The sequence below is a fragment of the Ictidomys tridecemlineatus genome, chromosome 3 (genome assembly GCF_052094955.1).
Source record: "Ictidomys tridecemlineatus isolate mIctTri1 chromosome 3, mIctTri1.hap1, whole genome shotgun sequence".
Lineage (NCBI taxonomy): Eukaryota > Metazoa > Chordata > Mammalia > Rodentia > Sciuridae > Ictidomys > Ictidomys tridecemlineatus.
Genome location: NC_135479.1, coordinates 148,135,751 through 148,148,176, shown reverse-complemented (window position 1 = coordinate 148,148,176; position 12,426 = coordinate 148,135,751). Strand labels below are relative to the sequence as shown.

Genomic DNA, 12,426 nt, shown 5'->3' with positions numbered 1-12,426 from the left:
CTTTACATTTTCCAAGTGTACACACTCCAAAAATCCCAGGTCAGGCTGAGATTGCCAACAGTTGGACCTAGATGACCTGGCTGGTGCAGCACTTATGTAGACTGACCCATAGACGCATTCTGTGGAAATGTCCCAGGTTAGTACGGGTTAGTGTGGGATTAGTACAGGTCCAAGCATAGGGTAGATGACAAGGCAAGCAGGCAGCAGTAATGGGATGTCCCAACAGGTGGTTAGAGCATAGGAATCATGTCCCTAATAGGAAACAGTGCTCAGGAAGGCCTCAGTCACTAGCCCAGGGAAGGGTGACCAGAGTTTGGGGAGCACTCAGGATTTTGGCAGCAAGTCAGTGAGCTGAGTGCTTTCTATTGGATCAATTCAAGGTCATGGTATTTCTAGAAGGGTGTTTGCCTCACCTCTCCAGAACACTGTAGATCGGTCAACAGTGGCAGAGTGATGTCAATGATGCACATTCCTGGCTGTGTCTTAGAATCACCTGGAGAACTTTAAAAATGGGGTCCACCCCACCAAAGTTCACCCCAGATAAACCACACAGCCAAAGCTCCATGAGTGGGTCTAATGGACATCCACAGGTTAGTGCCTCCTCCCCAAAAGACTTACATGAATTTTGAAGATGGCCACCAGAACATGTTAGCTTCTACCTTCAATTTTTTGAATTTTTAATCTTTAAGATAAAAAATTGGGGATGGGGCTTCCAAGGAGAAAGTATGTTCTTTTTCCTACAATCTTTAGCTTTGAGCAACACCAACATTAACTTTGAATTGTAGAATTTACCGGAGTCAAGTTCCCAAATTACTCACATAAACATCTTTCATATTCCTTCTATTTTGTAAGCTCCTCAATCTAAGCAGTTTCTTAAAAAGAACAATCTTATTTTTCCTCTAACGTATTTCAAAACACTTTGAAGAGTAGGGGATCTTTAAACAGTTATACAGTATCTTCCCTCAAAAGGAAAAAAACAAACTATATGCTTAACCTCAGACTAAAAGCTACACCCAAAAGATATGTCATCACTGCCAAGGAAAGAGAAATGGGGCTGGTCCCTGCTACATGGTGTGGAAGGGACCATGGCCCTTCTTTCCCTTTTTCTGCCCCAGAGCCCAGGGAGGAACAGAAAGGGTGGGCAGACCAGACCAGGGCCCAGGAGGCAAGTTCTTTCCCTCTAGCCTGGTGCAGTCCTTGCTGTCCTTCTCCCTGTCTTCCCAACATCATATCCTCAGGATTCTTCTGGAAGGGCTGAGCCTTGTTCCAAATTTGATGACTTTCATGGAAGGCCTCTTCTTCCACACTTGGATCTTACCATCTCTGGCCTTTATCTAAGGTCCCACAGCCCTTTTTGAAGCACTCTACCAGGCTGGGCACTTCATAATCTGCCTGCATCTTTGTCTCACTCTCCTTCCTCAACTTTGTCACTGATGAGGTGGTGCCTGCATCTTATACACTGATGGGGAAACTGAGGGCAAGGCCAAAAGAGTGGATTAAGAGAGACCTGAGCATTTTCACTCTGGGCCTTCTAGGTGGAAGTCCAACAGTTCTGAACACTGTGGTTCAAGCTCATGGTGGCCCATGGGGAAGCTGGGATTTATACTTAGGACTGTGTGAATCCAAGGCTACCTTGCTAGATTAGGTCACTTGTCCAAAGCCAGACAGCTTAGAAGAGACAAAACCTGGGGTCCACCCCAGCTCTGTCTGACTTCAAGACCTATTTTGTGGTTGTTACTATTGTTTTTCCATTCCTACTTTCATATCTGGCTTAATGCAGAGTACCCTTACACTATATTCTTGAACTCAGAGGCCCTAAAAGAGGGTTTCTATTTTCAAATAGTTGCATCTTAAAGTAAAGCTCTCCTTTACTTGTAAATCCAAGAGTGAGAGACATTTTTCCAGATATGAACTTCTAAGAGCTACTATTTTCCCACAGGGTCTACTCTTTTACTCTCAAAAATCAAGAAGTATTTCTTGAGTCACAGTCAAGACTGAAAATGTGTGGGTAGAGAGGCTGGTGAAATAATACAAAGGACCATGGTTCCCACCTTCAAGGAGCTAGTCCCTTTATGCATGACAACCAGCCAGTGTGATCAGCAAAGTCCTATCACAGCCAAAGAGGAAGTGAAGCAGAAAGTTCCAAGACATTCACTTTCCCTTTCCCTGTCCCTAGACCTGGACAGCAACTCCGGGGAAGAGGAGTCATAGCCCACCCTGAGCCACAGTGCCAGATAAAACAAGTGAAATTAAAGTTTCAGGCTTCCAGCCATGTTTGGAATAAAAACAAGAGTACCATCGTTGGGAAGTTCTGCATGACTCCTCTGCCCGTCAATGACAGGTGAGCCCCTGTATCCAACCCCACCCCAGACACACACACACACACACACACACACACACACACACACACACACACAAACACACCAAGCAACCACCCCTCCCATAGGTGCATTGCTTGTTGACATTCAATTTTGCCGTGATATTTACCATTTTAGCAGCAGAGAGGACAAAAACCCAGGGTTTTCCTAAAGCTCCCTAGTGGGAACTCTAGGGTTAGGGATGTTAGGAAGATGACAAGGAGGGTGGCATAAGAAGCAAGAAAAGGAGGAGGGGTTTGATTCTCCACCTCCACTTCAATGTAAGAAACTCACCTTTATAACTGCTTAATGTGTTTGGTATCCATGTAAGGTTTTATTGGAGCAACATTTTCTCATTGCCTATTTCCTCCTACTTAGCCTCCATTTCAAGTATGTCTCTGGTACAGTCATGGCTATGGATCTGGAATCCACATTCCCTTTCCCCTTCCTCTAGCAGGCATTTATATTATTTGTATTACCACCCCTGGACACTTGGAGGGCAAGGATAGGCTCCATTGTAGAAGACTGTAAACTCCTGTCACTGGACATCATGGGAACACAGAGACAAATAATTGACAGCCCTCTTTCTTCACCAACCAAGAAACTGCCTCCTGTTGCTCTTCTCTTGCAGTAAAAACACAGTATGTCTGCCTGAGCCAGTGAACTTACAAGCAAGTGTGTCTGTTTTTCATGACCTGAAAATAGCCTGTGGATAGCATAAACGTGGGTAGGACACCTCTCTGGACTTTTTTTGAGGAAAATATGGTGAGGGACATGTATATGTGTATGCAACATATGCTAGACTATTGCTACTAACAAGGAAGGTCAAATTCTTGATTATATTCCTCATAATTAGTTTCTATGGAGGGGAGATGACTCATTTTACAGAACTTGGTCCCCATTGCCGATCTGAAAAGCTCACGTGGATGCCATTTCAGCTTCCCTATTCCTACGTAACTGCAATTGCCTCACATCCTTGGGCATCTATACTTAGGATGCCATTGAAACAGAGAAGTTTTTTTTTTTTTAATAAAACATCATGGAATTTCTGAATCATTTAAATATTTTATTGGAATGGAAATTCCCTTATGTAGAAAAAAATGATTTATAATCTATGGGATTGGAGAAGACAGTAGATATTAAATTCTCTATATTAAAGTAGTAACTGAAAATTAGTTGGAACAAAAGAGGGGATGAAGAGTGGGGATGGGGAGGGCGTCACTGACCATCCCTGTGCCTCCTTTGGGTCTCTGGAAGGTTTGGAGGATTTTGATCTTTGTAAATAACCTTGTTACCAGTCACAATCCATCAGAAAAAAAATAAAAATAAAAAACAAACCAAACCAGATGGTGAGCTCAAATTAAAAGTACTGTTTTCAATCATCCGTTGTGGGGAAGCAGTTGTCTGGGGCTAGTGGCATGGGGGCTGCTGAGACCTGGGGCCTGAAGATGTAAGGAGAGAGCACCTGAGCCTAGAAGCAGAGGGGGCTGGGAACAGCCAGTCCTCCCAGGAGGAAGCGATTCCTGACATCACTTTTCTGGCTCCTTCATCCTCTTGCTCATCCTACCCATTGAATGACTGGAAGCCAGAAGACAAAAAACACCTCAGTGTGGCCCAAACAGGTCCAGGGCAAACATCAGGGCAAACATCAGGACAAAGATGGGTGGGGATGGGTAGGGTGGGTTAAAAATGTTTGGGAAACACATATGATATTCACCTTCACCACCATTCCTCCTAGATTCTTCTCTTTATATTTTAAAAACTGAAATAAATACTCTTTAAAAGGAAACTGCTGACTTGTTGATTCTCTCTCCATACCAAAGTTGGGCAGAATGACGTAAGCAGCAGGATGCAGTTACTCCCCTGGGCCACTCACCCAGGGCAGCTGAAGCCAGAGCTTCCGCCTTCCCAAGCTGTGGAAATAAGCAGATGGCCAGGTGATGCAATGTGAATATTAGCCCACAGGCTTAATTATCTGCATGGTCACAGCCAATAGACGATGACACATCTGAAGAACCCACATATTCCCCAATACGTAGGCTTGGAATTTTTTTGTTTTTTCAAAACCAAAAAAACTCCTCTCCTCCTTCATTTTCCTTGCTGCTTGTTGCTTTTCTTCCAAGTGTGGATAAATCATATTACCCTTTTGTGATCAAAATTATGTCCCATGATGTTGACACTAACTGAGGTTAAAATGACCTGACCTGCTTTTCACTGACTTCATACTTTCCATTTTGCTTTTGGGCATAGCTGGGGGTGTTTCTTCATTAATAGCTTCTTATTTTAAAGCAGCACTAAATCCACTCACATGTTATTTTGCTCCCCATAAGAAATGATAGATTATTACTTTAAATGGGAAAAAAACAGCTTCCCTTATAAATTAACCCTAGAAATAAATACAATGAGAACACGACAATGTTTGAAATTCCAACTAAATATTGTGGTCTGCCAAAGGCTCTAAGCCCCAGGACTATTTTTTTCTCCCTAATTATAAAGGGAAGGTTGGCAAGTATAAGAGATGTTACAAATTTATCCACAATGAATGAGATTTTCTTCTATTTGTAACAGTGGATTAAAAGAAAATGAAATATGCAAGATTTCTCACTGTGGGGTTTAATGTTATTTAATGGTGGGTCTGTGTGCCACTAACAGTTAACTTGTGCAGAGTACATGCCTTCACTATGGGAAACCTGACTTGAGTAGGTAGGATGTCTGTGGGGTTAGGAATAACAGGAAGTTAATCGTAACTCTGCTCCATGGCAGGCCAAAGGCAGAGTTTGGATGGTTCTCCACACCCACATTGCTCACAGGACTCTGCTAAGACATTTTCATGAGCAGAGACTATTATTTATTTATTATATTATTATTTATGATTTATTTGACAGAAATAATTGAGTCAAAAGTCAGATTCACCACCAACTACAAGACACCTGCTGAAACTGCAAAGCAACTTGACCCTGGAAAGCCACACAATAAGAACAGCTGATATTGCTTTCTATTATGCTCCAGGTATTTGAGTGTTTCACACATGCTAAAATTTTATCCTTCCACAAGCCTATGAGAAACATGCAATTAGTACCCCCACTTTACAGATAGAAAAACTGAGCCTGAAGATATATCAAGATAATAGGACTAGTAACAAAATAACCAGGATTCAAATATGAGCTGTCTGGCTCTAGAGTAGGTGATTAACCATTCCTCAAACCAAGCTCAGGAACAGTACACCTTAAACCCATGGAACAGGAAGCTTCCAACAATGGAAGCCTCCAGGACTGGCTACATGATTTTCAGAGAGAACTGAAAAATGAAGATCTGTGCTCTTTGCAAAAAATAAAAATAAAAAATAAAAAAATTAAGAATTCAAGATGATGATAGCACATTAGGAAACAAATTGTGGGCCCTTCAAAATGTAGGGCCCAGTGTAATGGCTCAGGTACATGTCCAGGAAGCCAGTCCTGCAGCCAGGTGAGACACAGCCACTATTAATGCCCAGATGTGCTGGACAGTCCAGTCAAACTTGTGTAGTGTAACTGAGTCTAGATCCAGACAAAGCTTCAGTTGGCTAAGGAAGACAGTTGTAAAGGATGAAAAAATCAGCCAGGTGCAGTAGTGTATGTCTGTAATCCCAGCGGCTTGGGAGGCTGAGACAGGAGGATCGCAAGTTCAAAGCCAGTTTCAGCAAAAAGCGAGATGCTAAGCAACTCAGTGAGACCCTGACTCTAAATAAAATACAAAAACAATAGGGCTGGGGAGGGAGGTGGCTCAATGGTCAAGTGCCCCTGAGGTAAATCCTCAGTACCTGCTCCCCCACCAAAACAAAAGATGAATAAAAATCAAGATTGTAAGGCCTTTGGGAGGGGTGCAAGTGTTTCATCCAATGTTCAGATTCTGGGTTCTTCCAGTGTCAAGCACCACTTGATTTTTAAGCAAACCATAATTAAGGCTTTTTAGCCCTTTCTACACTAGAGACTGGGAGAGTTTGGTCCCCACAGGTACAGCACTGTGACAGGTGGGAGGAAGTCCATCTCCATTTGCATTTTGGGACCATCTTTCTCAACATGTGGGGCACTGGAGGCCTAGGGCACATTGACGAGGAAGAAAGTGGCTTCCTGACATCTTTTGACGTCTGATGATGAGAACGGACAGAGGAAAGACCTTCCAGCTATGTCTTACAGCTTTGAGGTCACCTAGGTACTGTGGGGTGGTAAACAGTGAGGAGGCTGCTTCTGAAGAGCAGGGCGGGCAGCTTCCACAAAGGAAATCCAGCTGAAATTTTGTCGATCTTTTCTAAGAAGCAACTTTTGGTTTTCTAGATTCTATTTCATTACTGTTCACTCTAATATTTTAATATTTTCTTCCTTGATTGGATATTTTCCCACAATTTTTAAAATAGAAAAAGCTAAGCTTATGACTTGACTCTTATTTTCACTTTTGATTTGTCAAAAGGCAAAAAATTCTTCATGGCCTACTGCCCCAAAATGGTAGTGTCATGGGATCACAGAGAGTTCTGGGGAAAAGGTAATTGGTTAATAAGACAAATGTTATTCTGCTACATACAAATTACTTATTTTTCACTTCTGGACTCAAATATCTGTTTCAGGAGACAAATTTGGAATGGAATTTCCCCTAAAATAACCCTCAATAAAATCGGAGATATAGAATGCACTAATTTTCTCACTAAAATCTGAGCCCCTAGTGGTGGTTTAATAGGCCTCCTCCTTTGGAATTCCTAGAGGAAGACCATTGTCTAAAAATCATATTCCTCAGGACAGAAGTTTAGAGTGCTCTGGGGTGTCTTTTGAGCTCAAAGATCATCCTTTTTCTGAGAACTGACCCCTGTCTAGGATGGGTCTACTGTAGGATCTTGTCCTTAGCCTTAGTTGATTGGACTAGCAGTGGACACTTGAGCTTGACCAGTTATATTTCTCTTGTAAACTTGAAATTGTGACTAAGGCAACCAGTCCTTCTCTTCAGGTAATTGGAATTCTTATATGAATTTGAGAGCTGAGGGTAGTTATAATTCCCCATATAATATAGAATTTAAAAACAGGGAAGGCTGATATGTAAGGAAAGAGAAACATGTTAAAGGTCTCCTGAGAGAAACAGAAAGATGATGTTGGGTTCCCTGATGCCTTTCTATTTCCCTGGTCTAGTCCCAAACTGAAACTTAGTGGCAGTTCTAACCTTGGATTCCCTAAGACAGCCCTGTGTCCTTATAATGAATCCCCCTTTGCTTCATCAAATTATCATTATCAGAAAATAATAAAATTTTCTGAGCATTTAGTATGTGCCAGGGAGGGTTTCAATCACTTTACCTAATTTATTTTATGTAATACTCCCAATAATTCCATGCAGTACTTCATTTTATATATTAAAAAACTGAAGAACATAAAAATTAAGTAACTTGCCCATGACATGCAGCTAGCACTGGATGAAAATCAGAATTTGTGCCAGGACGGTCAGACTTGGGAGCCTGGGCTCTCACTACTGTGTTAGACAGCTCGGACTGCTCAAGTCGTTATCAAGTACTTGCAACCAAAATGTCTTATCTAAATGAAGATCTCTTCAGCCTGAACCCACTCTGTCTAACTAAAATTATCTTCCATTTTTCTCCAAGGTGCTGAAGACTGTAGTTACCTAAAACATACTATGGTCTATGTCTCCTCCACGATTTTGCTCTCCCCTGCCCACTTTCCAGTACTGTGTCCTGATGTCATTTCAGTCAGTACTTATGGTGCATTTCAGTAGTGGTCAATAGCTTATTGCATCCATGTCAGGCTTTCAGGGTGAGATATAAGGAGCTTAGAAGAAGAGCTATTTTCTCTTTCTCATAGGAAGGATGCAAGAAAAGCCACTTGAATTGGATTAAAGAGAGTAATCTTAATCATGGAAACAAAGGCAGCGAAAGGAGTTCAGGCATAAGAGAGTCTTTACTTTAAAGGATCAGTTGATGTCTTTTCTATGTTTCCAGAATGGTCTTCATTTATTAATCTTTAAAATCTCACTTGCCAGTGTTGTATTTCAACATTGTAAGTCTCTATAAGAAGAAATCACGGTGGTAAATAAAAGATTAAAACATAAAATTTCCTTAATTGCTGAATTTTCAATTGACCTCCTTTGCTGAGTGGTCCCTTTCAAAGCTCAATACTTTGAAAGTGATGTATGTGCTTCTCCCCAATCTCAAACATACCCTGACCTCACTCTCAGACACAGCTCAGACCCTGTGATGACTATCACAGCCTTTCCTCCACCCTAGAAAAGGCTGGCTTCTTTCCCTTTGAGGAAAGTTTGGGGGTGATGAGAACACCCCAGTGTCCTAGTTCTTCCATGCTCCCATGAAGGACCTTAAGTCCTCTCTGACCCTCGATTTTCACCCCTCAGCTATGAAATCATAACTGCTTGCTTTATGTGTCCGTCTAGTGTCCTGATAACAGCCCAAGCTCAATCCATCCCAAACCAAATCAAGATCTTCCCCTAAGTTGTTCTTCTTCTCCTTGTGTAATAGCCACGTCATCACCTAATCACTCAGGCTTGAAGCCTGAGTCATCTCAGACTCAGAATGTCACAGTGCTAATTATTTAAAGAAAAAAGCCATTTACATCTTTCCCCCCAAATATCTGATTTACTTTTAGACACTGTCTCTCAGTTTCTTCAAATGTTCCTGAGATTCGTCTCTTCCTCTCTGTAAGGCTCTGGATTTGGGCTCCAATCTCTGTACTGGTCTCTTTTCCTACAGTTTTTTTCCCCCTCTCTGGTCCATTGTTTTACTTGCCAAGATTTTCACTGAATCCCCCTAATGTCCTTAGAATAGGAACTACCTTGACTTCTAACCCAGACTCCAAGAATTTCTGTGGCCAGAAATCAAGATCATTTTTCTTGATTTCTCTCTTACTCTTTCCAAAAAGGAAGTTTTTAACCACAGCAGAGTTGATCTTCTATGATTTTTATCAAGTTCTTCAAATAAAACGTATAGACTAATCATGGACCCACAGAGTGTTGGGAAAGGAAGCCTCGGCCCAGAAAGATTAAGGGAATTGCCCAGAGTCCAACAGCCACCAGAGAAGAGCACAGCCAGCCTTCCTTTTATATTACACTGAACTTCTAGTCACTTTTGATGACTTTGATTCCTTTTGACATGTGATCACTTTTTGAAGACAAACAAAGGACGATGTTTATTTGGAAGAAAATAATTCACTTACTCTTCTGCTGCTGCCTTGAAACTCTGGTTCTCTGACACCTACTCAGGCCTAAGCCAGTAAAGAGATTATTATTTTGGATGTAACTGAAGGGTGGAGAGGTGGAAGGATATCTAGGCAAATATCCAGGGAAGGGCAGCCCAACAGGTAGAGTCCCCACTCTGCAGTGCTGGGGTCAGACTGCCTCAGCTAAAATGTTCCTTCTCTCTGGTCATCATCATCCTTTCCAACTTTAAAATTCCCAGTGCTCACTCATCCTTCCCGGGAGAGAATTAATAGTCTGTCTCCCCAATCCTGAGATCAGTCCCTTTGACTCTACCCAAAGTTCTATCCAGAACTTGTTCTCAGCCATATTTCTTATCTGGAGAGTACAGAGAAATAGGTAAAACTGGAGACAAGCAATCACAAAACCATCATATTTAGTCACTCATTTGACAAACCTTTGTTGTGATTTTTATCATGCTCTTCAAATAAAACGTGTAGACTAATCATGGACCCACAGAGTGTTGGGAAAGGAAGCCTTGGCCCAGAAAGATTAAGGGAATTTCTGTGTGCCTACTACATGCCAGGAACTGTTCTGATGAAAACCCTCTTAAAAATGACTATAATTGGGCTGAGGATGTAGCTCAAGCGGTATTGTGCTCGCCTGGCATGCGTGCGGCCCGGGTTCGATCCTCAGCACCACATACAAACAAAGATATTGTGTCTGCCGAAAACTAAAATAAATAAATAAATAAATATCAAAAATTCTCTCTCTCCCTCCTCTCTCTATAAAAAAAAAAAATGACTATAATCCATTGGAGTCTTATTGTGTGCAAAGTGTAGTTTTAAATGCTTTTATAGACATAGACAAAGCCATAGCTACAGATCCATTGCATTTTTATAGCCTCATGTGATAAGTTTACTTTTGCTCATTACTGTTTTGTTGTTATCATTTTGTTTGCGTTTGATTTTGCTATCTTACATACCAGCAAGCGAAGATACAGAGCAGTTCAAGTGACTAGAAAATGAAACAAAGCCAAGTAGCAGAGCTGATATTTGACTCCACATGGTCTGACTACAGAGCTTTGTATCTGTGACCCTGTTTCCTTGTTGATAGAACATCCTAACCTGATGCTTACTCACATCACCCCATGGCCTTTAAAAAAAGAAAAACTTAAAGCTTTCATTTAACAGATATTGCCTGTAATGGCAAGGTGCCTGGCCACATGCTAGGTGCTGAGACTGTAAATACAAAATAAGACAAGGACTTTTCCCTTTGGAAGCTCACACATAAGCAGAAAAATAGTAACAAGAGCTATATGTGCCAGTGGTAGTGGTTTACAATGTACCTTAAAATACACCAGCATATAAAGACTCTGGTGTGAGTTCATTTTAACAGCGACTGTAGGGGAGTTTGATCAATTATCCAAATCAGGAATCAGGGGCAGTCGTCACCTGGCATTTCATCAGAAGCTCACAGTCCAGAGACAGTTACAATTATCAGCTCAATTATTTTTCTATCCCCATATAAATATCTCAACCCTCAGAATCCCTTAGATTCCAAGCCCCAGCTTCCTGGAATTCTGTCTTAACTTGGTATTTTTTTTTAAATGTGTGTGCATGTGCATGCATTTACTGATATATTTATATGCTTTTAGATATTTACTTTTAATCTTTTTATTATGAAAAATTTCAAACGCACATGAAATTAGAAAGATAGCATAATGAATTCCTATGTATCATCAACTTCAACAATGATTAACTTTCATGGATATCTTGCTTTGTCTCCCAGTTTATTTTAATATATAGCTGGGGTTGAGATCACTGATCTAAATGAATAATCACATTGGGGTTCCTCCAAACATAGAAGTATGTGTTGGTTACAGAGAAATCAGGAAGGGGGGCAATGAATGCTGACCACAGAGAGAAAAGAAGAGACTTCCATGTCTCCTCCCTGGCTCCTGGGGTCTCGAGGGCCACAGGCAGCTCTGATATCTGGGATCCCAAGCAGAGATGCTTCTCTAGTGGGGCCAGATGACCCAGGTCAGGAGCTGGAATCATGAGCCTGCACACACATGAAAATTGGAGGTCTTCTCAAATATTAAAGTGGATTTACTACGTTAGATCAAGTACAGTGAGAGAGTTTAAAAATATTTTTTTGAAGAAAAAATAGTTGTTAGTTTAGGTAGTATTGTAATGCCAGATTCGTGGGACCCCAATAGACCTCCAGGAACTCAATCTGATGCAAGCACACAAGAGTCTTTATTGCAAGCTCAAGCCTGGACTCACAACCGTTCCCGAAGCAGTGGTCCCAGGGAATGAGTCCTGGTCCTTTGTCTAGTGAGATTGTATAGGTTTTTTGGGGGATACTCTTTGCATCACAACATCACACAGCAAATCATTCCATACCACGGGAAAGTCAAACAACAACTCTTAACACTGATTAGCACATTCATTGGCGGGAACAAGTTGGTTAGGGGTGATTGGTTAGTACAAGAGAGGGATTCCTTTGAACTGATTGGTTTAAGCCACGAGGGGTGTATGTGCTAAACTACATGGTTTCCCAACATGTTATCAACCACCATAAACTACTGGGGGGTCATCAGGCATCCCAGGTATTTTCCCTGTTTCATGCTGATTGGTGGTTGCTAGGGGGTTGCTATGGGTCCTCACCTAGCCTGACTGAGACAGGGACACCTGGCTCTGCAGATCTCTCCTGTTATTTGCAGACGAACAACTCAGCAGGGTGGTTATCTGCCTAGAAAGGCTCTGTGGGTTTTTCCAAGGACAAGGGTCACACCCCCTTCCTTAGGACAGGCCTTGAGGTAGAAGCTGCTGTTATTTATTTTCAAAAATGGAGTCACATCAGTTTCTCAGTATGATGGGGGGAA

At 41.6% G+C, this 12,426-nt stretch overlaps 1 protein-coding gene across 1 annotated transcript in view; it reads left to right on the top strand.

Annotated features, from left to right (window-relative positions):
* Positions 1-3,699, top strand: part of Pla1a (phospholipase A1 member A) — a 33,370-nt gene extending 29,671 nt beyond the window's left edge. Inside the window, exons 10-11 of the mRNA XM_005327623.5 lie at positions 2,177-2,341; positions 2,989-3,699. Of these exons, the coding sequence (XP_005327680.2) occupies positions 2,177-2,341; positions 2,989-3,073 (250 nt within the window). The 3' untranslated portion in view covers positions 3,074-3,699. The remainder of the gene's footprint in view (positions 1-2,176; positions 2,342-2,988) is intronic.
* Positions 3,700-12,426: the final 8,727 nt, after the last annotated feature.